This window comes from Pleurodeles waltl, chromosome 9 (genome assembly GCF_031143425.1).
Source record: "Pleurodeles waltl isolate 20211129_DDA chromosome 9, aPleWal1.hap1.20221129, whole genome shotgun sequence".
In the NCBI taxonomy this organism is placed as follows: Eukaryota; Metazoa; Chordata; class Amphibia; order Caudata; family Salamandridae; genus Pleurodeles; species Pleurodeles waltl.
In genome coordinates, this window is record NC_090448.1 from 682643013 (window position 1) to 682668677 (window position 25665).

Below are 25665 nucleotides of genomic sequence, written 5' to 3' on the forward strand. Positions count from 1 at the left end.
AGAGGTCGAGGTGTTCAACAAGCTCCTAGAGGTAGAGGACGTGGAAGTTTTCCCCAGAACACGCGTTCCTTTCCGTCTCAAAACTCAATGAATAGTTTTGACCAGCAACATAACGCGTCTGGTAGGACGGCTCAGTACTATGCTGACGACTACTATGCAGAAGATGAGAACTTGGAAGGTAATAATTGCTAGGACAGCCATAGACAAAGAGAGGGAGTTTTTTTAGTTCCAGTGGATCAGAATGGACCTTATGTTAAGGTGATTACATCAGGTGTGTCGGAGCCTTTTCTGTTGGATACTGGTGCTACAAAGAGTTCTATTATGCACTCAAAACTCCCTGGCGCACCTTTGTCTGGCGAGATGAATGTTTCAGTAGGTTTTTCTGGCGCCCCGGTTAGGAACCCGATTTCTAGTCCTATGTCCCTTTCTGTTGGACCTTGTGAATTGGAAGCACTCCTTATTCTGACGACAGGTTGTGGTGAAAACTTGTTAGGATTGGATTTGTTGAAAAGATTGTATGCAACATTATATTGTTCTCCTTCGGGAGTACAACTTACACTAGGTAGGAAATTGGTCTCTCCAATGTATTTGTCGAAGGATAAACTTCCGACCGAATTGTCGTTTCTTCCTGATACCATTTGGGCTACTGGTCCTAACGATGTGGGTCTTTTGGAAATACCACCTTATGTTGTGACATTGAAAGCCAATGTTAAATTACCACGCATTCAACAATACAAGATCTCTAGTGAAGGTGAAAAGGCGTTGCTAGCGATCATTTATGATTTAATTGAAAAAGATGTAATTGTAGAGACAAGAGGCAACGTTTGTAATAGTCCTGTTTTGCCCGTTTTGAAACGTACTGACCCCTCTAAGCCACCTGTGTACAGGCTCGTGATTGATCTTAGAGAAGTAAATAAAATAGTTGTGCCACAGTTTCCAGTTGTTCCTAATATCACTGCCCTATTGACTATGATTCCAGCTTCCGCCACCTGGTTCTCGGTGATCGACTTAAAGAATGCTTTCTTCAGCATCCCGATTGCCAAGGAGAGCAGGGATATTTTTGGCTTCAGTTTAGGAGGCCGAAGTTTCCGTTTCAAACGCACTCCTCAAGGCTACTGTGAAAGTCCATCAATATATAGTCAGGCTTTAAAAACACAGCTTGATGCAATCGTTTTACCTGACGGCGCTACCCTTATTCAGTACGTCGATGATTTGCTAGTCGCTACAGATACTGAAGAGATTTGTAAAGAAGCCACCTTGTCGTTGTTGCGTCATTTATCTGATTTACATCACAAAGTGTCCCTTTCAAAACTGCAATATTGTCGACAAGAAGTGACCTACTTAGGTCATCTCTTATCGAAGGAGGGAAGGAAACTGACCTCAGAAAGAATTCAGGCAATTGCAAAATTGAGTGTGCCAAGGACACAGAGAGAAGTACGTGCTTTCTTGGGCATTACATCATACTGCAGACAATGGATACCGAATTTTTCTTTGCTGGCCAAACCTTTGGTAGCATTGACCTATAAAGATACACGAACCCCGTTCCGTGGTCTGAAGATAGTCAGAAAAGTTTTTCCGAATTGCGTAATGCATTGTGTTCGGCTCCTGTGTTGGGTACCCCCGACTACAGTAAGCCCTTTACACTGTATGTCCATGAGAAAGAGGGTTGTGCATTCTCAGTGCTGACACAGTATTTTGGAGACAAGCAGCGCCCATGCGCATATTTTTCGTCAACTTTGGATCCGGTAGCTAAAGCATTGCCGAGTTGCTTGAGAGCCACAGCGGCCGCAGCTGTTTCTATTCGACAGTCTGCTGGGTTAGTAATGAATAATATGTTGATTGTGAAGGTTCCACATGCAGTGGACACGTTGTTAAACAGGACCAAGACACAGCATTTAACTAGTGCTCGATTGTCAGGTTACGAGTTGACACTGTTAGCGAGTCATGTGCACATAAAGAGGTGCAATACGTTGAATCCAGCCACGTTATTGCCGATTTCAGTAGAGACAGATGATGTTGAACAACATGATTGTTTTCTTAGGACAGAAGAAGAAACGAAAGGGAGAGTAGATCTTAAAGATACTCCTCTTGTAAAGTGTGATGGTACCTTATGGGTGGATGGTTCATGCTTCAAGCTTCCGAATGGTGATACGACTGCAGCATATGATGTCACAACTTTGCATACGATTGTTGAAGCTGCACGTATACCACATAATTCAGCTCAAGCAGCAGTGCTGATTGCACTTACGAGAGCGTGTGTGTTATCGAAAGGAATGAAAGTGACCATATATACCGACAGCCAGTATGCGTTTAGTGTGGCCCATAGTTTTGGACGATTGTGGAAAGAACGTGGGTTCCTGATTTTGCATGGAATTAAAATTCAGCATGGTCAGTTGGTGAATGAGCTTCTTGAGTCACTGATCTTGCCATTACAAATTGCGATTGTGAAATGCAGTGCACACAAGAAGGTCACTGATGATGTCGGTCATGGCAATGCATTTGCTGACGAAATCGCAAAAGAAACAGCAAAAGATGTGATGAATCGAATGTATGTTGCAGGCCCCGCAAGATGGGTTGGTGACGTTGGAATATGTGAAGATACGATAGAGGGTGTGAAGTCTCTTCAAGCTGAAGCTTCAGAGAAAGAGTTGAGTGTATGGAAAGAAAGTACGGGTAAATTGGATGAAAATGGTTGTTGGGTTGACTTGTCAGAACATCAGCGATGGTTGTTACCCGATGCGTATGTGCTTGCAGTGGTGACAATGGCTCATGGAATGGCCCATATCAGTGTGAAAGGGATTTGTAAGTTGTTGGTTCCAGTATGGCAAAATGCTGGAATTCCTAAATGTGCAGAGAATGTGGTCAAGAATTGCATGGTGTGTCTGAAATACAATCCTGGTAGGGGAACCCCAAATCCAGCTGGTCATTTTGCGCCTCCAACGTATCCGTTCGAGGTTTTGCAGCTAGATTTCATCCACATGGAAAGGTGCAACAATCTGAAATACGTACTCGTTGTTATTTGTGCTTTTTCAAGATGGGTATAAGCATATCCCTTAAAAGACAACACTGCCTTATCCACAGCTAAAGCCCTTGCCAAAGAATTCTTCCCTAGGTTTGGAATGCCGAGAATGGTCTGGAGTGATAATGGGAGTGAATTTGTGGGTCGAGTGATGAAAAAAGTATGTGAGGGGCTAGGTATCCAGCAAAAATTCCACGCTGCAAATCACCCCCAATCAGCTGGACTAGTAGAGTGCTATAATGGCACGCTAAAACTGAAGTTGGCAAAGATACAAGCGAGCTCTGGTCTTAAATGGCCTGACGCTCTGCCTCTAGCACTCCTATCAACAAGAATTACTGTGCATTCGCGAGTGGGACTTAGTCCCTATGAAATTGTGTTCGGCGGCCCGGCCAACATATGGGGAGAGCCAAGACCAACAAAATTCAGTGAGATCGAACACCCTGTACTGCTTGATTATTTGTATGAATTGACGGCTAAATTGCGTGTTCTACACCAACAGGTTCACAATACTCTGCCTCAGGTCTCTGAAGCTCCAGGACATCTTATCGATCCTGGATCATGGGTGCTGGTCAAGAACTTCCAGCGGACAAAGAATGACCAGCCCCGTTGGACCGGCCTCTACCTCGTCCTTCTCTCAACAAGATCAGCTGTTCGAGTGGAAGGGAAAAAGAACTGGATCCACGGCGTACACTGCAAGAGGGTCCCTTTTCCTCTACCGTACGACCGGTGGGACCAGGAGGGGATCGCTGACTCTGAGACTGAGACTGTGCCTCGTTTTTTGCCATTTAGCGATGCACGTGTAAAAGGAAAAATTTCTGAACGAGAAAGTGACAATAATTTGCAAGAAGCTGTGCCACCAGCAATTCGATTGAACACTACAGAGCCTGAACTCTTGTTCCAGAACCAGACAGTACCTGGGAAAAGCCGTTATAATTTGAGACCAAGAACTAAGGACAAATAATTTTTTTTCCGTTCCTTTGCTATTTTTTTTTTAAAGTGCGGCTCTCTCATCTGAGAAACTTTCTTATTTTTGTTTTTTTTCTTTTCGAACCGCCATCCGGGTTCAGCTGTAGGGTCGTGGTTACCCAAGTCTTTGGAGTGCAGCTGAAGACGTTAGGTCGACAGTTCTGGTCGGTCTAAGGGAGTTGCCCTGGACTGACAGAAGCATTCCCTAGCATAGAACACCCTACCACCACGAGCAGCAATTAGAGAGGATGGAGTTTTTCAAGAATGAGAGACCTGCCAGACAGATGGACTTTAAAGCCAGAATGTGTATAATAATGACAAAGAAACGATTTTTGATATTATGTATTTTCATGTTGCTTAGTGTAATGACGTTTTTAATAGGATATGTTTTATTCTCTTTTCAAGTGACATTTGCACCCATTACACAGCCCATACCTCCTTCTACTGTTTCCTCGCATTCTTTACACCCCCTGCCTGAACACGAGTCTGCCAGAAGATTAGAATTTGTCAACAATTCATTCATTCAGCTTCTACACCAACACCAATTAGTAGTGAACACAACTAACTGTTGGGTGTGTGGTCCTATGCCTCATACTACTGATAAAGGTATCCCTTATCTGGTCCTGCCTTTCAGCCATAATGGTTCTGTATGGGCATATAGAACGGTGTTCATATACGCGTATGAAGCCAACCCCCTACGTTCTGTGAAAGATAATCCTAAGAATAGTGCTCTAGCTAAGGGTATAGTAGATATGATTAGGGAAGATATTTCCTATGAGACTATCCCGAGAGATGAGACACTAGCATATATTGGATGGAACATAACAGGATATGGAGTTACTCTGAGTGGGAACCAGCGAGCAAAGAGATCCTCCCCGATTTGGATTGTACCCCATCAGGGTCACCTATGTCTGCAAGGTAATGGCAAGAATCCCAGAGCTCAGTTAGGGAAAAGTATCTGCACTGAAACATATGTTTTTGCGTCTCAGACTTCTCCTTCGTTCTTAGCAGCTAAGGGTACCTATTTCATCTGCCATAATAGAGCCTATAAATGGTTGCTCCCTGACTTCTCAGGCACATGTTTTGTTTCGTTCCTCCTACCTCCCACCTACACGGCCGCAGCAGATTACCATAAGACAAGGATAGTTAGAGGTGTCATAAGTAAAGAAGACACTACAGGACAAGAATTTGGAGATTTCGTAAAGGGTATTCTGCCGTTTTGGGGTCCTATGGTTAACAGCAGGAACATAAGGCAATTGACAAAGGTGGTTGAATCCACGGTAGTTGAAACCGCCGGTGCCCTTGGTAATTTGACTGCTGAGCTCCAGTCGGATCGCCTTATGACTCTTCAGAACAGGGTCGCATTAGACGTCATACTTGCAGACCGAGGTGGGGGTATGTAAAGTGATCCAATCAAGTTGCTGTGTTTTCATCCCAGATAACGCTCTGACAGTCTACCAGGCCATTTCCAAACTGCATAAGATCTCCGAGTCTATTCACGTGGATAAAGGAGATTGGTCATTGATGGGGTGGTTCTGGGAGCTGATATCCGCCTGGGGATGGAAGACTCTGGTAGTCATTGGGATGATCTTAGCCATTCTTTTCCTGTCCTGTCTGTGTGTACAGTGTGCTCCTGCAATATGTGGCCTCTGTGCTACATCGTGTGTAAGGAAACCTGTATCAAAAGACGAGCTAAGTAATAGGATGATGCTACAGCAACATCTCAACGACTTTATGAATATAGACCTGGACTCAGATTAGCGTGAGTATAGGTCATTGCCTATGTAAGGGCAAAAGGAGGGTCGGTGGTACTGAAAATTCTGGACCCGTGTTATAAACATCGTCGTATCACAACGATTTTGGTATCAGCAGACCGAGAATGATTAGAATAGTATGCACAAGCATTGTATTCATATTTGGGTAACGAAATCACCCGAATATCAGAGTTTCCGTCCTGAACCCTCGTGTTCCATTTAAACGACAGCCATTTTGTGATTGCCCTCACATAGGCCAATGTCTAATGCTGAAAACGAGTCTGAAGGACACGTACATCTTTGCTGACTCCTCTGTGACCTGGCCAAGCTGACTCCACTGCCTGAAGCCAAACCTGTTCGGCCAGTTTCTTTCCCAGTGGCCGAATGAGATTAGTATCAAGGCACAACACATCATAAAACCCTTCATCACACACAAACCATGCCTAATCTTACACGCACCTGTCCCTGTTTCTTTCTTTATGACTTGCTTTACAAGGAGGAGGTGCCTGTTTATATTGGGGGTCCGTTGATATCTGATGAAAATACTGAGCCTTGCCGGGTAATTGATTGAGGGCTGGACAAACTGAAATATGGGCTTGTCATCATAACCCTGCTATTTCTTTGTAGTGAAAATATGTGAATGGTCAACTGTAAAATAAGGAATGTTTGCCCAAAGCATAATATTTTGTATAAAAGAGAAGGTTAGCTTTGCAAGAGGAGCAGTCTCCTGAGAATATACACTGTGTTGTACTTCTAGGATACCTGTTACTGGCTGCAGCCAATAAACAAGATCTTTGACTTCACCAAGAAGACTCTGTGTTTCTGTAGTCTGAAACAGGAAGGACTCGAAGTCTTAGGGTGTGTTCCCTGGCACCACTGGGTTCTGAAAAACCCAGTACTTCACTACAGCAGTGCTTAATTTGTGCTTGTTCTTTCCGGTGCTCAGCACCAGCACTTATTTTTGAGGGTCGGCGCTTAGTCTTCGGCCTCAAGCATTTGCTGCGAGCATAAGACGCATACGGGAAAGACGGAGGAAGAGAAAAACGAAAAAGCGTCACAATGGGAAAAAGCAGAAAGCTTCAAGAGTGAGCTGAAATGGGAGGGAGTGGCTTTATATGGAATGCAGAGGCCTGAGGTGGCTTCAGCATTACGCTGCCTCAATATTCCACGCTCGCACATTTAAATGCAGCAGCCGCGTGTTTAGGGGGAAGGCTTTGGGCACCGACACGTTTTTATTTACAAATTAAGCACTGCCCTACGGTGATGAATTTTTAGTTCATTATTTGCTTTGCATAATATAATTATAAATACATATATTCACTGTGTACATTGCAGTTGAGAATCATTTTGGTATATTTTCCTTTCATTCCTGTGACTATTTTTAAATGTGTGCTTTCAACATCCTAATCTCCTTTTTAGGAACCACGTGGTGAAATAATAATAAATGTCTTCTTTAAACTAAGAAGTGCATTCCAGAGATTTTTGTCAGCTCGGTCATTAGTGAAAACAAAACAGGTCTGGAGAGACCGAAAGCCCCAAGCTCCGAAGTGACTGACTGACAGCGGCGATCGACATATCTGCTGGACCAACCTGAAAACGTTTGGGTTAATTTGTCATGAACTGTGCTCAACCGATCAGATTTCTGCATGACAAATATGAAAAGTGCCACTGATGTCATTTCTACCTGCCTGGTGGCGATTCCAACTCCCACCAATGTTCTGCTGCAAATATGCATTGACAACACGGATGGAGCAGTGAAAGAAAGTGACGTATTGACACACTTTACACTTTACAAATACTGCCCGTTTCGCCAAGAGCCAATGGACGAAAAATGGGCTAATCTAACACATGTGATCACTTACAGTATTAGTGCAGGTGATGTCTACTAAAACTTAACATGCCACACTTACAAAATTGGAAAATGTGCTCAAATGCGGCTTCAAGCAGCAATGGAGTCTCCTCAAGAGGTCCCATAGGAACAATGAGTACTATATCAACAAAGAAACGATAAAACATGTACAAATGTAAATAATAGCATGTCTTGTATAAACGTAGTGACTGCTGCTAGTCACATCAAGCATGTCAAATTAACCATGGAGTGGTTACTCTCTTGTGGAAATGTCACTCCGTACTACATACTCGACACACAAGGGAAGCAGTTCAATTAAGCGAAGTGTGTGATTCTGACATTTAGTTATCTAGGTCAGAATATGTAAGCTTATGTCTTTCTATAGTAGGAGTTCCAGGATTAGCTGCTTATAATACTCGAGTTATTAACAATTCAGCATATTTGATGGACATAAATATTAACCATACATCTATTGCTTTAGCAGAGTTATTATTAGATATACGAGGCACTAGAAAAGCTGCACTGCAAAACAGGGCAGCAACTGACTACTTGCTTTTGAAGCATGATCAAGGCTACTCAGAATTTGAAGGAATGTGTTGCTTCGACCTGTTAGATTATTCTAAATCCATCCAATTCCACATTGAGATCTTGCATGAAATGGTGAAGGGAGTGAAGCAAGATGTAGACAAAGGGTGGTGGGATTGGTTATATAGCTGGCTTCCTGATTTAGGTGAACGTAGGTCCATTTTAGGTGGAATACTTGTAGTAATTTGTATTATAATAATGCTATGTTGCTGTATGCAAAGCATACCTAACCTAATTACTATGTTTAGACATAAAAGGGTTATTTTAGACCAGTGTGTTATGAGAGTCACTGGTCAAAGAGTGGAGTACAATGCTATGTGTAATTGACCACCAACTCCATCTTGATCACTGACTCCATTTTGTGCTTAACTTCAACGTCACAGCGGCAGCTCAGGGTTTTTCCACACCAAGTTTGTTTTACACACAGTACATGTTTGCGCTTTTCTCCCCAGCACAGGGTTACACTGTGCTGCAATGAAACAAGGGGGGGTGTGGAAGGTAGAAATGATAAGAGAGTCTCAGGATGGGAATGTTTTCATCAAGGGAAAGTACAGCTCTGTCTCTGGAATGTGCATTGGGGCAAGGCCCGTCCCTTTGTGTGTTTTCATACAAACCGTGTACAGCTAGCACTTGAATTTCATAACCAAAGGTGGGGGGGTTACTAGAATCTTCCTCTTAAGATAGTTTAAGGTATATAAGGTGGTGAAACTTGTGCACAGAGTCCAGGGGTTCCCCAGAGGCTTAACAGAGGCTAAAGTAGATAATACTAATACTCTCTTTTGTGGTAGTGTGGTCAGGCAGTTAGGCTTATCTGAGGGTAGTGCAAAGCATTTGTTGTACACACACAGACATTAGAAGAAGCACACACTCAATGACTTAACTCCAGACCAATGGTTTTTATACAGCACAAATATATTTTCTTAGTTTATTTTTAGAACCACTAGATTCAAGTTGCAGGTAAGTACCTTAAAAATGGCATATTTCACACATGTATCAACAGTACTTTGTTTGAAATTGATAAGTTATACAGTTTTTGAAATATTGGCAATAATCTGTAAATGGACACAGTGCAATTTTCAGAAACAGTTCCTGAGGGAAGAAATGTTAGGTAGTTTTACAGGTAAGTACAACAGTTTCAGTTTCCGGGTCTTAGGAAGTCCAACATGAGGAGTTCAAGTTAACGCCAAACACCCACCGTGGGCTCCTATGGAGACAGGGGGTACTCGGAGTCAGGCCTACTAGCAGGTAAATATCTGTGGCTCGAGGGGCAGACCAGGGGGTTTGAAGGAGCACTGGAGGGCCCACAAGTAGGCACAAAATAAACACCCTCAGTGGCACAGGGGCGGCCGGGTGCAGGGTGCAAATAGGGAGTCGGGTTTCCAATGTCGGTCTAGGAGGAGACCCCGGGGGTCACTCAGAGGCTGCAGGCGAGGTCCAGGGGGGTGCCTTGGGCACACTACGGGTCAGACAGGAAGGAGGGCCGCCTGCTGAACGTAGATGCACCAGGTGTCGGTTTCTCTAAAGCCGGGGGGCTGCAGGTGCAGAGTCTGTAGGCGTCGGATATCTTTGTCTGGAGCTCCGCAGGCAGTGGAGTCCTCGGGACTCCCTCTGCAGGTGTCGTTGTGGAGGGGTGGAGAGGTTAACCCAGGGTGGGCACTTGCTCACAATCGCCTGGGGACCCTGTCTTGATAGGTGGACCACCTGGACAAAGGCTGTGGGTGTCAGTGTATAGGGGTCAAGACTCACGCATCCTGAATGAGGTGGGAGTCCTTGGTTGTTGGCTTTTCTTAGACAGAGCCGCCGTCCTTATTGGTTTTGGTATGTCCCAAATGCCCAGCTAGGGGGATGCCATGGGCCAAAGTGAGGATAACTTCTCCAAACTTCTGAGGCACTACGACTCTCCTAGTGGCACCAGGTTTGGGATCTCTGACCTCAGTGTGAATGAGTTCATCCTCTCATTAGACTCTGTGGGAGTCACTGACATCTCCCTTCTCCTGTTCAGCAGCTTGCCTCAGGCCTTCATGAGTGGGACATTTCTTTTGTCTCAGGCACAGCTGTTCCCTTGTGGGTCCCCCTGGGCCCAACAGCTCCACTTCATACGGCTCCAGCTCCATGGACTCAGTACCCTCAGGGGACAAGACATCTTCCTGGGAAGAGAGGTCTTGTTTCTTTTGCTGTTCAGAGGCTGCCCCCAGACCTCTTACCTTTTCTCTTGGAAGGTGGGTCCATTATTTCAGGCTCCAACACGTCTTTTTCACCCTGTGCTCTGCTCTGAGCTCTTTTTTTACACATACCAGTTCAGGGATACCCAGCATGGCTGCATGGGTTTTGAGCTCTACCTCAGCCCAAGCTGAGGACTACAGATCATTCCCTAGCAAATATTTCACTGTGATTGCAGAAGAGATCCCTACCTGTTTCAGGCAAGTAACCCCTCCCCATTCTAAAGTCACCATAGCCATGGGGTGGACTTTAGTCACATTGTCAGCATTGGTAACTGGATATGTTTGTCCAGCCAAATACTGTCCTGGGGAAGCCAGTTTCTCTGTCACCATGGTGACACTAGCACCTCTATCCCTCAGGGCTTCTACCTTTGTCCCATTGATCAAAAGATGCTGCCTGTATTTTTGCATGTTAAGCGGCCAGGCAGCCAGTGTGGCTTTATCCACTCCACCCTCAGGGACTAGAGTAGCTTCAGTGTGGACCCTGATTTCTTCTGGGCATACTGTTGATTCCACCTGGAGACTGGCTATTCCAGTACTACCTGGAGGAGTGCTGGTGGGATTATTCTTGGGACAGGCCATGTCTCCAGTTTGGTGTCCATGCAGTTTACAGTTGTGACATCAGGCCCTCTTAAGATCAAAGTTTTTACCCTTGTTCCCATTTGTGGACTGTGAAGAGGCTTGAGCCCACCCTCCCGAGCAGGTTTTTAGGGGTCCTTGAGAAGACTCTTTGTTTTTGTCCTAAAGTGTCTCACCATCCTTCCCCTGGGGAGGCTTTGTGACCCCTTTCTTTTGGTCACCCCCTGTGGAAGTCTTGGTCATCCCAGTCTTGACCCAATGGTGTGTGTGTGCCTTCTTTCCTAATTCTTCAGGAGAAATTGGACCTAGGTCTGTCTACCAGATGGTGATGCAACTTGTCATTGAAGCAGTTACTTAATAGGTGTTCCTTCAAAAATAAAGTGTAACGCCCATCATAGTCATGCACTTCACTGCCAGTTATCCAACCATCTAGTGTTTTCACTGAGTAGTCAACAAAATCAACCTAGGTCTGGCTAGAGGTTTTGTGAGCGCCCCTGAACCTAATCCTATACTCCTCAATGGAGAATCCAAAGCCCTAAATCAGGATAGCCTTCATGTGGTTATGGGATTCTGCATCTGTACCAGAGTGTGTGTGGAGTCCATCCCTACACTTACCAGTGAACAGTTCCCAAAAGAGAGCTCCCAGTGAGATCTGTTTAACTTTCTGGTTACATAAGCTGTGAACCACTTGGTGATATCATCACCCTCTTCATATTTTGAGACAATCCCTCTGGGGATTTTTAGTATGTCAGTATTCTCTCTGACCCTATTTGCATTGCTGCCACCATGAATGGGTACTTCTGCTCTCTCCCTTTCTATAGCCAGGATGTGCTGCTCTAAAGCTAATCTTTTGGCCATCCTTGCTAAAAGGATGTCCTATTCATTGAGGCTGCCCCAATGTTCCCAGAGGAGCTGGGCTCCCTGTGGAAGACCCAGATCGAGTGTGTTCTATCCTTTGAGACAGGGATCTTGGGATCCATGTCTCCCTAATTAGGTGAGGAGGGGGGAGATCATCCACCTCATCTCTAACATCTTCCCTGTCTGTTCTTTATCCTCAGCAAATACTGTAAGAGTGTTCTGGAGGACCTTTGTATTCGCACCCTCGCTAAGTCTCCTGGTGGGGATGTATTTATGTGAATAAAATGAACATCATTCCCAGAGCACTACACTTGTTTTAATCCCATCCAATCCCCTTCTCTATTTCTGTGATTAGCATACTACAAAATAGGTTAGGGCCTTCACCTGGGGTGGGAAGAAACCCCGCACCTCAGCCTAACTCCTTATGCTCCTAAAGGAAAGTAGTGACCTTGCTTGCTCTAATCTCATGCAGCAGACTTATGTTTAATTTTGGAATAGGTTGAGTGGAAAGTGAATAAACATGGCTTCAAATGGATCAAGCAGTGTCTTGATGATCACTCTGGGACTTGCCTTGGTTTTTTCTGAATCATGGACCCAAAAGTGTGCATCTTGGCACCCCACTAGAACAGTACTGTATATCTGGGACCAAGTGAAAGTTAAACAGGGGCTTACCACGTGTCCTTCCCCTAACTCACATGTATCTTTGAATCCAGACGTCTCCCCAGCAGCAGCAGCCTTGAATATTCCCGAATGGGCCAGGGGTGAATGTAGAACGCTGAAAGGCTTTTACCAGGAAGGGGATTGAATATGTTACTTACTTTGAAAGCATCTGTTCATGGCATGCAGTGCTGTAGATTCACATGCTTTGCATACTTCTGCCACTTAGTGTGGGGGCCGAATGTGTGCAGGTTGTTTTTCTTCAAAGAAGTCTTTCAAGTCACAAGGAAGAGTGACTCCTCCTCTTGTGATGCAGCGCATAAGCATTGAATACATTGTTAGACTGTTTTCCTACATGTGGGTGAGAACAGAGTGTTTAGTAAGTGTAAGAAATGAGGTGTCCATGTGAAATAGAGTGAAAAACTGCCACAGGTGTCTGGGGAGGACAGGAGCATGTGAATCTACAGCCCTGCATGCCACAAACATATGCTTACAGGGTGAGTAACCTATTCTGTTCGAGGCATGTGAGGCTCTAGATACACATACTTTGCACAGACTCTAAAGCAGTCCCTCTCAGAAGTAGTGGCTAACCTGTGGGTGTTGCAGTTGTTTGTAAAGGTGTACATAGCACTGTCTGACCTACATTGGCTTGCTGATGTGCTAAAACATCCAAACAATAATGTCTTGTGAAGGTGTGTGATGTGGACCTTGTAGCTGCTTTACATATGTCAGCTATTGGGATGTTTCCTAGGAACGCCATGGATGCTCCTTTCTTCCTAGTGGAGTGTGCTTTAGCAGGTATAGGTAAAGTTCTTTTGGCTTTGGCAAAACATATAGAGGGGAGGGGAATAAGCAAGGAAGAAAGGTTCTTCCAAGGTTAAAGCTGGAGCTCACAGACATGTCTAAGTGAGGTGACAGTGACTGAAAATGCAACTTTCCAAGAACAGAACTGAAAGGGCACATATGTAGGAGTTAAAATGGAGGTCCTATAAGTTGAACAACATTAAGGATCCCTGAGGGTGCAGCTGGAACCCATGGTGGAATAACTTTCTTGAGCCCTTCCATGAAGGCTTTAATGACTGGTATTTTGAATAAAGAGTCATGTTGCCTATTTCTGTAGATAGGCAGCCAGTGCAGCAAGATGTAATCTTATGGATGTGAAAGCTAACCCAGCCTTTTGTAAATGAAGCAAGTAGCAGACAATGGCCTGTACACTGGCTTAGAAAGTATCAATGTGTTTTGAATGACAATAGATGACACACCTTTTCCATTTTGCCACATACCATGCTCAGGTGGTAGGCCTATGGGCTTCTTCAAGAATGGTCATAAATTCAGGTGGCAAGTTAAGGGAGTGCTCGATTTCTCAATGCATCTGAGTGAGAAGGTCCGGCATGTTGGGGAGCTTCTTGCGGGGAACTACAGAGAGGTCTAGTAGGTGGGAGCTACTAGGATCACTGTGAGAGATGCTTACCTGAGCTTCCAAACCAGAAATGGAAAGAGAGGAAGAGGAGGAAAAGCGTAGGCAAATATTCCTGACCAACTCAACCACAGTGCATTGCCCTTGGATACTGGGTATGGGAACTTGTAGGCTAAGTTTGGGCACTATGAGTTTTCTGTGGTTATGAAAAGGTTTATCTGAGGGAACCCCATCTGTGAAAGTATGGGAGGAGGACTTGTGAGTGGAGTGCCCTCTCATGGACTTGTTGCTGCATTCTGCTGAGCAGGTCTGCAAAATTATTGTCCATGCCTGGAAGATATTCTGCTAACAGATGAATGTTTTGATGTAATATCCATCTCCAAAAAGTAAACGTGATAGCTGAAGAGAACATGTCCCCCCCGTTCTTGTAGCTAGTAGAAGGCTGTCATGCAGTCTGTACAGACTATAACAACCTTGTGAGTGAGGTGAGGTAGGAATGCTTTCAAAGCAAGGTGAACAGCTTGACGCTTGAGGAAGTTGATTTGGAGATCCCAGTGTCTAATGTCCTGTACTGTGAGGTCCTTCATATGTGCACCCCATCCTGTGAGTGATAGTTCGCCATGAAAGTTATGTGGGGAACAGAGTCGAGAAAAGGCCGCCCCTTTACCATATTGTTGGTATTGGTAGTGATGAGTTTGGCGGGCTACCAACATTAAATCCTCTAATTGACCCTGCAACTGAGACAACTGCTGAGCTAAACATTCCTGTAATAGACGCATGTGTAGTTTGGCATGGGGTTCTATGGCAATACAGCACGCCATCATCCGTAGGAGGCGCATGACTGTCCTTACTGTTTCTGCTGACCTGCTTGAAATTCAGGTAATAGTTCTTGAAAATGTTCAACTATGGCAGAATTGGGATAAGCTAATCCTATTTGTGCGCTTGAAATAGGACCTAAATATGGTTGTATCTGTAGATGATGTAGGTGAGACGTGGGAACGTTGATCGTGAATCCCAAGCAGTGGAGCAGATCTATTGTAATCTTAGTGTATTGTTGACACTTTTGATGAGTGTTGGCTTTGATAAGCCAATGGTCCAGGTATAAAAATATGTATCTTTTGACCGCGTAGATGAGCTGCTACTACCACTAGCGACTTGGTGAATACTCGAGGTGCAGAAGTCACTCCAAAAGGAAGGACTTTCGAATGATATTGTTTGCCACCCACCACAAACGTGAGGTATTTACAATGTTTAGTGTGTATTGGTATGTGAAAATATGAGCCTTTTAGATATAGTGTAGTCATAAAGTCACCCTGTTGAAAGAGTGGAATCACATCTTCCAAGGTGGCCATGTGGAAGTGCTCTGATAGGATGTAATCATTTAGTGACCTTAGTTCTAGGATAAGGAACCATCCTTTTTGTGTATTATGAAGTACAGGGTATATACACCTCATCCTTTGTGTCGAAGAGGGACGGGTTCTATAGTTCCTTTGAGAAGAAGAGCTTGGGCTTCCTGAATCAGCAATGCTTGATGTTCCAGTAACAGCCGGTAAGTGCGAGGTGGTATGTCGGGAGGTATGGTAATGTGCTCCAGAAAATAGACATGTTGGATAATGTCCAACACCTACTGGTCTGAGGTTAAATCCTGTAATTGACCCCCTAGGTGTTATATGGTCGGGGAGAAGAAGAGGGAAGTCATTGTTTGGCGGTGGATGTTCCACCATGTGGGGAAGCTCACTTGCCTCTACCCTTGGCATTGTTTCAACTGTATGACCCTCTAAAGTGATCTTTAAGAGAGTGGTGGATTTGACTGCATTGGTAGGAGGTGGAGGCCTCAGAAGAGGAGGCTTTGGAGCCCACAGGAAAGCAATAGCCATGAAAAGAGTCACAGGGAGTAGATGTTTGGAGAGCCCCCATTGATTTTGTCATCTCAGTGTCTTTTTAAAATTTTCTCCAAGGTCTGGTCGGCCTGGGGACCAAAGAGATGCTTTATGTAGAATGGGACGTTAAGCAGGCTCTGTTGCACCTCTGGTTTGAAGTCAGAAATACGAAGCAATGCGTGCCATCTAAATAGAATTCTGGTGTTAATGCCTCTGGCTGCTGTATCAGAAGCTTCAAGAGCACAGTGTATGGAGGTGTTTGACATTAGCTTGCCTTTTGCGATCAGCTCTTGTCCTCTCTTACTAAATTCATATGGGAGATACTGTAGGATGGCTCCATCTCATCCTAGTGTGTGCGGTCATATCGAGCAAGCAGACCCATTGAGACGGCAACATGCCAGTGGTTGGCGGATTGTGCAGCAGCCTTTCCCCTGCTGCATCAATATGTTTACCATTTTATGAGGCAGCGGGGCTTCTATGCTAGCTTGTGAATTTGCCCACTTGCGAGCAGTTGTAATCACCAGAGATACTGGAGGTACTTGTCCCCTAGTATATATAGGTTCTGATGGAAAGGGCTTCACCCTAGGTGTAATTTCCCTAGCCCTAACCGGGTCTTTAAAAATATCTTCAGTATGGTATGGCATAACATGCGCTTTAGCATGAATAAGTACTGGGTGGACCTTTGTGGAGATTAAAGAGTCTCGAAGGAGAAATCCTCTTCTTGAGGTTCCTTGTGGAGTTGTACATCATGAAAGGCAGCAGTCCTACCTATTAACTCATGATAAGCTGTGAAATCAGCAGGAGGGGAGGGACGGGCTGGATATAAGTCTGGGTTCGTGTCACCTGGAGTGTCTACAGCATAGGCATTCCAGGGGTCGGTGTGTGGTGTCCCAAAGGTGTCATGCCCTGCACCATAGTAGCCTGTGTAATAATATGGGGACCCCTGAGGTTTGATATCTACGGGATCTCCAGGAGAGTGTGGTGGAGACAATTAAAGGGGTGGTGGTGAAAGTTGTGGAGGTTGAGGCAGTCGTGGTGGAGGTGATGAAGGTGGTGAAAGAGGCAAAGGACTAATTGCTTATTCTGATTTCTTCCTCTGTTTCAGTGGTATTGGACAGTCTGGAGCCTCCTGGAAAGATAACTGTCTTTTGGATGGTGGAGGAACGATGCCCGAAGGCTTGGCAAGGATACGGCCAGTATGAGGATGAGTACGGATTTGCTTCTGTTGAGCATCCAACTTCTCCTGCAGCTTATGAAGGATAGGCTTGACTGCCCTGCTGAAATCAGGTTATGGAGCTGGCTTCCAAGTTTTCAGGACCAAGCCTTGTTTATGTTTTGGCGCTGATGTACCACTCAGAGTCAATGTGGTGGATGCTGATCGTCGGCTCGGCACCAACAATCAGCTAGGCTCCGAGATGCTCAATGCCGAAGGCTTTGGCTTCAGTTGGTGTTTTGGGGTAGAGCTCGAGGGGGAAGTGTTTGAAGCAGTTAATTGGAGCCGATCATGGCCAGAGCACAGTAGTGGACCAAGGGCCTTTTGATCAGAGGGAGCCAAGTGTCTCTTAGAGTGTTCAACACAGGAACAAGGGAGAGGGGGAACTGTACTCACGAACTGTTGAACCTGTGTAACTTCCTGCATGTCCAGGTCAATTTCGAGATCAGAGTTGGAACTTCCCTCCGGAAAGAAAGCCTCTTTCTCTGCAGCAGATGCCTATGGGTGTTATTCTTCTTCACCAACGTCTTCATGGCCAAAGATGTCAGGAGTGTCTTTGATGCTTCTCCTCTACATTTTGAGACAACATGCTGGATGACCTTGTATAGTTTTCTTAGAACAGAAATATCGACAAGCCTCACAATCCACCTCCCTGTGTTTTAGGGATAAACACAGGTTACAGACTTGATGTAAGTCTGTTCGGGAGTATTTTGCATGACAGCGAGGGCAGAACCAGAAGGCCGTCCATTCCATCATCAGTGGGGCATTCTCTGGGGAAACTGGGTTGGAATCAGGAAGATGGCCCGAAGTGTGAAGGCCTTAATGGGCCGATGTCAAAGCACATCGACCCCATGATTGATGTAGCTATTCCTCAAAAGGCACAATAAGAAAGTGCAACAGAAAACAATATCGAAGAGGGTAAAGTACGAGTCAGAAGAGTACCGTAATACTCTAGAACCAGAGCATTAGCACACACATCCAAACCCGACGGAGGAAGGAAAACAAGCTTAGAATGTAGTCGATACCCATGCACAGTATCACTAAGAGGCGGAGTCACTCTGCCTTGTGACTCAAAAGACTTCTTTGAAGAAAAACAACCTACACACATCCAGACCTAAAACTAGATGGCAGGAGTATGCAAAGCATGTGTAGCTACAGCCACACATGCCTTGAACATAAAGTTGTTTGAGCAATGTAAACAAGAATACCACATGTCTGAAAATACTTACCTCTAGTAAGTCCAAGTCCAAAACTGGCCACTATGCTCACTCAATGGATTAGCAGCCACTAGGTCTTTCACTTCGTTTGAAAAACTGATCTGTACATTTGAGGGTAAGAGAGGCCTAACCTCTGAAATCTAGCACGCTCCTTACGAGACTACACAAGTCATGAAACATCCATTCCAAAACAACTGAGTGAGTGAGGGAGAGACACGGGGAACCCATCCCAGATAAGCAGTGAAAAAATCTATGGCACGGAATCCAAAAATACACAGAAGCATCCCCTAAACAAAGTCAGCTTATAAGGTGATGTATCAGTGGTACTTAACTCCTGGTTTACTGAATTAGATGTTTCCCTTGACGCCCATGAAGGGCTGGTGATGTGATGAGGTCACAGACACTTTTATGCATGGTCCAGCATTGTTATATAAACTTTCTGTAAAGAAATCCTGTGTGGTATCAAGAATACATTGGGCTATCCAATCCTGGCAGACCGAGTACCCTTCTTCTGGGATTACAACTGCCAGACATCGAGGGCATGACAAAGGCAAATTGGGCCCTCACCAAGAATACGTCAGGCGCTGCTAAGCAACCTACTGCATTATACTAGACAAAAAAGGAGCCATCCTGCAGCGCACTGCGGTTCAACAGACTATGGTAGACATTAGTGATGTAGCAGATTACCCATAAGATTATGCACACTGAAAATAAATTTATAGCTAGGTGGACGTCCCAGCTGGAATTCCTATACTTCACTTCTTTGAGAATAAGGGTGCTCCACCTGTTTGACTCAGTGGTGAGCTACTGGGACTGCGCCTCTTTATCACCCTTCAGCTGAACCCATCCAGGCCTTTGCCTGGGATCCCTACTTGCAATGCCTAAACACATGGATTTACTGAGCTTCACATACAACTAACACCTACAGTGAAATCCGTTTGATAGCCTCCTCACACGTTTTCCCACCTTAGGCCAAGGGAAGTTATTTGTGCTTAATATTTCTATTACCCATTATTTACTCTTTTCCGGACTCTGTTTGGCAGGGGATGGAAGGGTTCAACGTTATTATACTTTTACATTTTTTTAAATTCCTTTTTGAATTATATACTTAAAAATGTTCAGATAATTTAATTAAAAAAATGTACATTCAACCTCCTGCTAAGTCACTTACCCCTGAAGTAATGATGACAGATTGGAATCTCTCGAAGATGGGCTTGATTGCAATGGATGCATCCATGCAACTAGAAAAATGAGAGAAAGAACTTACTAAACATCACAAAATCTCTTTCCAGGTTGTAAAATGAAAAAAATCATATGAAGGAAAATGTTTCACACCAACATTAGCTGACCTCCGTGGTGTTAATGTTAATCATATTCTCAACAGCTAATATCTTCATAACCATCAGGACATCCCGGATGGTCCAACAAAGTCTCAAAATACTGAAATATTTCTAATTAAAGTTACTTTTGGTGATGTTTTTTCTGATAGATTATTTTCTTATAGAATGCTAATTTTGATAAATATGACCACAGCTGGTCATGGCGTACCAAGTAGGTGCCAAAGTGGTTTATCTCCTACATGAACGCTCCCCACTCTCCAGCAGTCAGTTATCGTTTGTTCCTGACACTACAGTGGGAATAGATAAGACAGAGCTAAAAGTTGAACAATTTCTACCAAGCACTGTCCCATGAGACAAAAGAAGGGGAGGACTGATCTGTAGGAAGATAGTGCATCCATTGGAAAGGGCACCCCTAAAATAATGAGCAATTCTAAAGCATATTCAATCAATCAATCAATTGATCTTTATTTCGGCCAATTTGGCCATAAAAGATGTACACAAAAAACACACATATGAACATGTAAAACCATGAAGGAAAAGTAAACAGGAAACACATCAGATAAAAGACCATACAATTAAAATAAAAACTTAAAGTTAGATAGGAGCCTGCAACTTTAAAATACGGGTACGAGTATGCCAGACATTGGTAAGGAATTTGGCTAGTGCAAACACAATTGGACCTGAAACATCAGTTTTTAAAATTCTGTACACCGGGAGGTACTCCCTAAAACCAAGGTTTCTAATAAGTGGTAGGAGCCAATATTTCCTGGCGGCCTTGTAAGTTGGACAAAACAAGACCACATGCAGATCGCTTTCCTCTGCTCCCACACATGTCGGACATAGCTTGGTAGATGGCAGTGTTGACCAGGAGCAGGTGTAAGATCGCAGAGGCAATGTGCCATATCTCCATTGGAGAAATAGCTTCCTGGCCAGCACAGGAGACATAGCATCCAGAACCCTCTCCAGGCGGTATGAGTCCTTGCTTTGCGCGAATACAGATGTTAATGACCCCTCATTCTTGCAGTCTAGGGCCATAGCTAATTTCTGCTCGTGGTAAGCACTGACCAAAGCTCTTTGTGGGATCCTTAGTGAGGCGTTAGCTGGATCCGACCACAGGTCAGGGAGGCCCAATCCCATACAGGACTTTTTTATATATTTTATCCACGGGATCTGTAGAGCTTTAGGGTGGGTTAAAAACTCCCTCAGTTCCGCCCTATAAGAAGAGAGTTCTTCGGTGCTCCATAGCCTTCGCCAGAAGACTATGGGTCTGAGACCTAATTCATCTGCTATTGGTCTCAGACCCAGATCCATCCTCAGGGGGAGGAGCGGAGTACTGGACGGGAGTGCTACTATCTGTCTAATGAAGTTATTCTCAGTTATAGACAAACTGCAGGAAGCTGTGTGACCCCACAGTTCCGCCCCGTACATCAGAGCTCCTCTAGCCTGTGCCTTGTATATCTGGATAAGCGGCCCCAGCGGTCGATATGTGGAGCTTCTCATCAACCGAGCAATGCCGCCAGTGGTCTGCACTAATTTAAGATTAACCCTAGTCTGGTGAGTTCCCCAGGACATGGTTTCATTCAACGTTACACCTAGATATTCAAAGGTGGAGATTCTCTCTAAACGTGAAGCTCCCAGTAAGGGGTTCGGGCGTGATCTTGGGGTTGGGTTCATAACCATAAACTTGGTTTTGTTAGCATTGATTTCTAACCCCCTATCTGTGCAAAAAGCCACAAGAGAATCAAGGATCCTCTGTATCCCCATGGGGGTTTTGGACAGCAGCAGGGTGTCATCTGCAAACATGATTGCAGGCACCCTGCTGCCATTCAATTTTGGGGCATCAGTGTATTCAGTTCCATTGAGGTGGGCGATTACCCCGTTGACGAAGAGGCAGAACAGGGTCGGTGCCAATACACAGCCCTGTCTAACCCCCCTGTCAACGGGGAATCTGTCCGTTAATTCCCCGTGTTTCCCGCACCTGACCCGGGCATAGTTATTATGGTGCAATATCTTTAAAATTATCAGGATGTCTGGGGGGACCCCCATCTCAGCCAGAACACTCCAGAGTTTCCCTCTGGGCACGAGGTCGAACGCAGCCCTCAGGTCCACAAATATAGTGTATAAACTACCCCCTTCCAATATTGCTGCCCTCCAATAGATAACGTTCAGACGAAAAACCTGATCCACTGTAGAAACTCCCTTTCTAAATCCCGCCTGATACGGACTGAGGGCACCCGTTTCTTCCACCCAGTCCTGAAGCCGATTCAGCAGTATCCTGCCAAACAGCTTCTGTGACACGTTAATTAGACTGATTGGTCTGTAGTTGGCAGGGAGCAGGGGCGAGCCCTTTTTAAATATAGGAACCACCTCTGCCCCCAGCCAAGTACTCGGAATTTCCATGCCACACAAAACTCCATTAAACACTGCAGCCAGATAGGGGGCCCAAACACCGGGCTCCTGCTTGAACAGGTCCCCGGGCAGGCCGTCCAATCCTGGCGCTTTTCCAGCTTTAAGTCCCATTAGTGCTACCTTCACCTCCCCCACTGTTATCAAGTCCCCGCCATACTCTACCAGTCCAGTACCGAAATCAATCTTAGTTTCTCCCTGCTCGGAACTGTAGAGAGACTGGAAGTGTGCCTGCCACACCCCTGCTGCAATATTTGGTTCTATTGCCGAATGGAGGTTCCCCGACCCCCCGTTTACTACTCTCCAAAACATTCGGTGGTCTCTTGTTGCGAGGGAAGAGGTAAGCTCCTCCCACTGGTTCTCCTCCCATTCGGTTTTAGCATGGATGACCAGTTTTTTATAAGCCCGTCTACTTTCTCGCAGCTTCTCTCTATCTGTTCCCTCCTTGATGCATCTGAGGAGTTCTCCCTTTGCCTTCCTACAGACTGCATTGTACCATAAGGAGTTATGTTGTTGGATCCTCTTCTGATTCTGGACCCTGGTAAAAAGCTCAGAGGCCGCTCCCTTTATAAGGTCCTCATGAGCCTGATATAATTTCTCATGGTGGGCTATATTGCCCACATCGTTGGCTAGCTCTCCCACTTTTTCCAAAATGGGGATTAAACCTGCGTAGAGCTTCGAAAGTTTCACTTGGCTCGTAGCTAGTTTATCCCACCTGATTCTTCTCCTGTTATTGTCTAATAGTAGTTCAGGTTTGGACTCCCCCATGGTTGTTATGGAGGCCTTTGGCCCAGGATGGCTAAGATCGAGTTCAAGGGCGTTATGGTCACTATCCAGTCTCTCCACCACCCTAAAGTCCAGGATAGAAGACCAGTTCACTATCTGTACAAGAGCATAGTCCAAGCGGGACTCTCTTCCCACTCTGTTGTACGTGGTTTTGCTTGGTACATCAGACTTGAACGTCCATTGCAGGCTCTAATTCCATGCTTTAGGGTGAGAGCAGTAATCTGCAAAGCCACAGGCGTCCATGCCTTTGGGGAAGGTGCTACAACAGAGGGTACTGACCACCTGAACTCTTCTTCCATGGGAAATCCCTCTACGAGACCGGCCAACGGCTCGAAATGGGAATTTAAATCCCCTCCCACTATGTAAGGGATATCTCTTGGCATTTCCGCTAAATATACTGATAGCTCCTCTATAGTGGGGGATTCACGCGAAGCTCCCACTGGCCTGGAGTAAATATTTATCAGGGCAAGTTTCGCTAGGTTCGGCCAGGCTAATAAAACCACTAGGATATCATCTGATGGCACCGGTAGGCGTGAAGCCTGACATCCTAAGTGGGAAGCCACCCAAGTTGTAAGTCCACCAGAGGGGCGGCCCTTACCCTCCCACCTAGCCGAGATGGAAAATGACTCGTAACCTTGATGGTTATAATCTTCCCTTGCCCAAGTCTCTTGGAACATGCAAACATCCCCGGACTCAATGTAAGTTATCCAATCTTGGGTGCCCAGTTTGCTGGCTAAACCAGCCACATTCCACCAAATTAGTCTCATGTGCGCTGGAGAAGCCACAGAACAGATTGCAGGGATGGAGTGGGGGGAAGAGCCAGTACCAAAGCCAGAAACTACACCAATTACTCTAACAGGGTCATTTTCAGAAGTGGATTCAGCCAGATCAGGCAGTTTACTGGGACCATTATCCAAGGTCACAGGAATTAAGTTCGGGTTTGGAGGCAGTCAGTCCACACCATCCAGACCATTCAGACAGTTAAAACGATTATGGTCCAAAAAGGGAGTCTCCAAGGGTCGATAAACTGGACGTGGAGCATATCCCCTGTATCTAGATCTTCGTTCCACCCTTGTCCAGTTACCTTGTGACAAGTCATGGTGCAAGCAAATAGGAGGGAAAAAGAAAGAAACTGGCAAAGTCTGTATGGTAGAATCCAGTGATCTATTTGACCCAGCACAAATGTATAGTACTGTTCCAGGGTCTCGAAAAGACACAATGATACAGTCCCCTGCTATTGATTTCCCCGACTTCCCCAACCATGGTACCCTTCTTACCATAATGACCACTGACCCTCGGGTAGGTCGCTCCCCTGCTCACGCAGCGCCACCAGTCCCTGACTGCCCTCCTCACCGTTCTCATCCTGTGAGTGTGTGCGAGTGTCCCCCCTCTTTACCCGTGTACCCCGAGTGCTTGTGCTGACTGACTGACCGGAATCCTCCTTTCTTCCCGTGTATCCCGTGCGTGTCCCCCTGAGTGCCGTGTGCCCCCTCCTGCCGTTCTCCCTCATTTTCAGCCCCTCCCTTTAGAGTTTTACCTGGCCTCTCGCCGTTTTTTTGCCGCCGTTCTTTTTGCCGCCTTTTTCGCTGCTTTTTCTTTTCCCGCCTCCAGATTCCCCTGCCCGCCCGCCTCCCGCCTCCCAGCTGACCCCTCCTCCCCGGCTACCCTTAAATGGCGGCCGCTGCGAGGCAGAGGTAGCGACCACTGACCCTCGGGTAGGTCGCTCCCCTGCTCACGCAGCGCCACCAGTCCCTGACTGCCCTCCTCACCGTTCTCATCCTGTGAGTGTGTGCGAGTGTCCCCCCTCTTTACCCGTGTACCCCGAGTGCTTGTGCTGACTGACTGACCGGAATCCTCCTTTCTTCCCGTGTATCCCGTGCGTGTCCCCCTGAGTGCCGTGTGCCCCCTCCTGCCGTTCTCCCTCATTTTCAGCCCCTCCCTTTAGAGTTTTACCTGGCCTCTCGCCGTTTTTTTGCCGCCGTTCTTTTTGCCGCCATTTTCGCTGCTTTTTCTTTTCCCGCCTCCAGATTCCCCCGCCCGCCCGCCTCCCGCCTCCCAGCTGACCCCTCCTCCCCGGCTACCCTTAAATGGCGGCCGCTGCGAGGCAGAGGTAGCGACCACTGACCCTCGGGTAGGTCGCTCCCCTGCTCACGCAGCGCCACCAGTCCCTGACTGCCCTCCTCACCGTTCTCATCCTGTGAGTGTGTGCGAGTGTCCCCCCTCTTTACCCGTGTACCCCGAGTGCTTGTGCTGACTGACTGACCGGAATCCTCCTTTCTTCCCGTGTATCCCGTGCGTGTCCCCCTGAGTGCCGTGTGCCCCCTCCTGCCGTTCTCCCTCATTTTCAGCCCCTCCCTTTAGAGTTTTACCTGGCCTCTCGCCGTTTTTTTGCCGCCGTTCTTTTTGCCGCCTTTTTCGCTGCTTTTTCTTTTCCCGCCTCCAGATTCCCCCGCCCGCCCGCCTCCCGCCTCCCAGCTGACCCCTCCTCCCCGGCTACCCTTAAATGGCGGCCGCTGCGAGGCAGAGGTAGCGACCACTGACCCTCGGGTAGGTCGCTCCCCTGCTCACGCAGCGCCACCAGTCCCTGACTGCCCTCCTCACCGTTCTCATCCTGTGAGTGTGTGCGAGTGTCCCCCCTCTTTACCCGTGTACCCCGAGTGCTTGTGCTGACTGACTGACCGGAATCCTCCTTTCTTCCCGTGTATCCCGTGCGTGTCCCCCTGAGTGCCGTGTGCCCCCTCCTGCCGTTCTCCCTCATTTTCAGCCCCTCCCTTTAGAGTTTTACCTGGCCTCTCGCCGTTTTTTTGCCGCCGTTCTTTCTGCCGCCTTTTTCGCTGCTTTTTCTTTTCCCGCCTCCAGATTCCCCCGCCCGCCCGTCCGCCCGCCTCCCGCCTCCCAGCTGACCCCTCCTCCCCGGCTA

The 25665-nt window shown here is 46.3% G+C and overlaps 1 protein-coding gene across 2 annotated transcripts in view; it reads right to left on the bottom strand.

Moving 5' to 3' along the window:
• ERCC2 (ERCC excision repair 2, TFIIH core complex helicase subunit) overlaps window positions 1–25665 on the bottom strand; it is a 1394405-nt gene that overhangs the window by 402476 nt on the left and 966264 nt on the right. For both annotated transcript variants that reach the window (XM_069207765.1, XM_069207766.1), the window contains one exon: window positions 19385–19454. In XM_069207765.1, the coding sequence (XP_069063866.1) occupies window positions 19385–19454 (70 nt within the window). The remainder of the gene's footprint in view (window positions 1–19384; window positions 19455–25665) is intronic.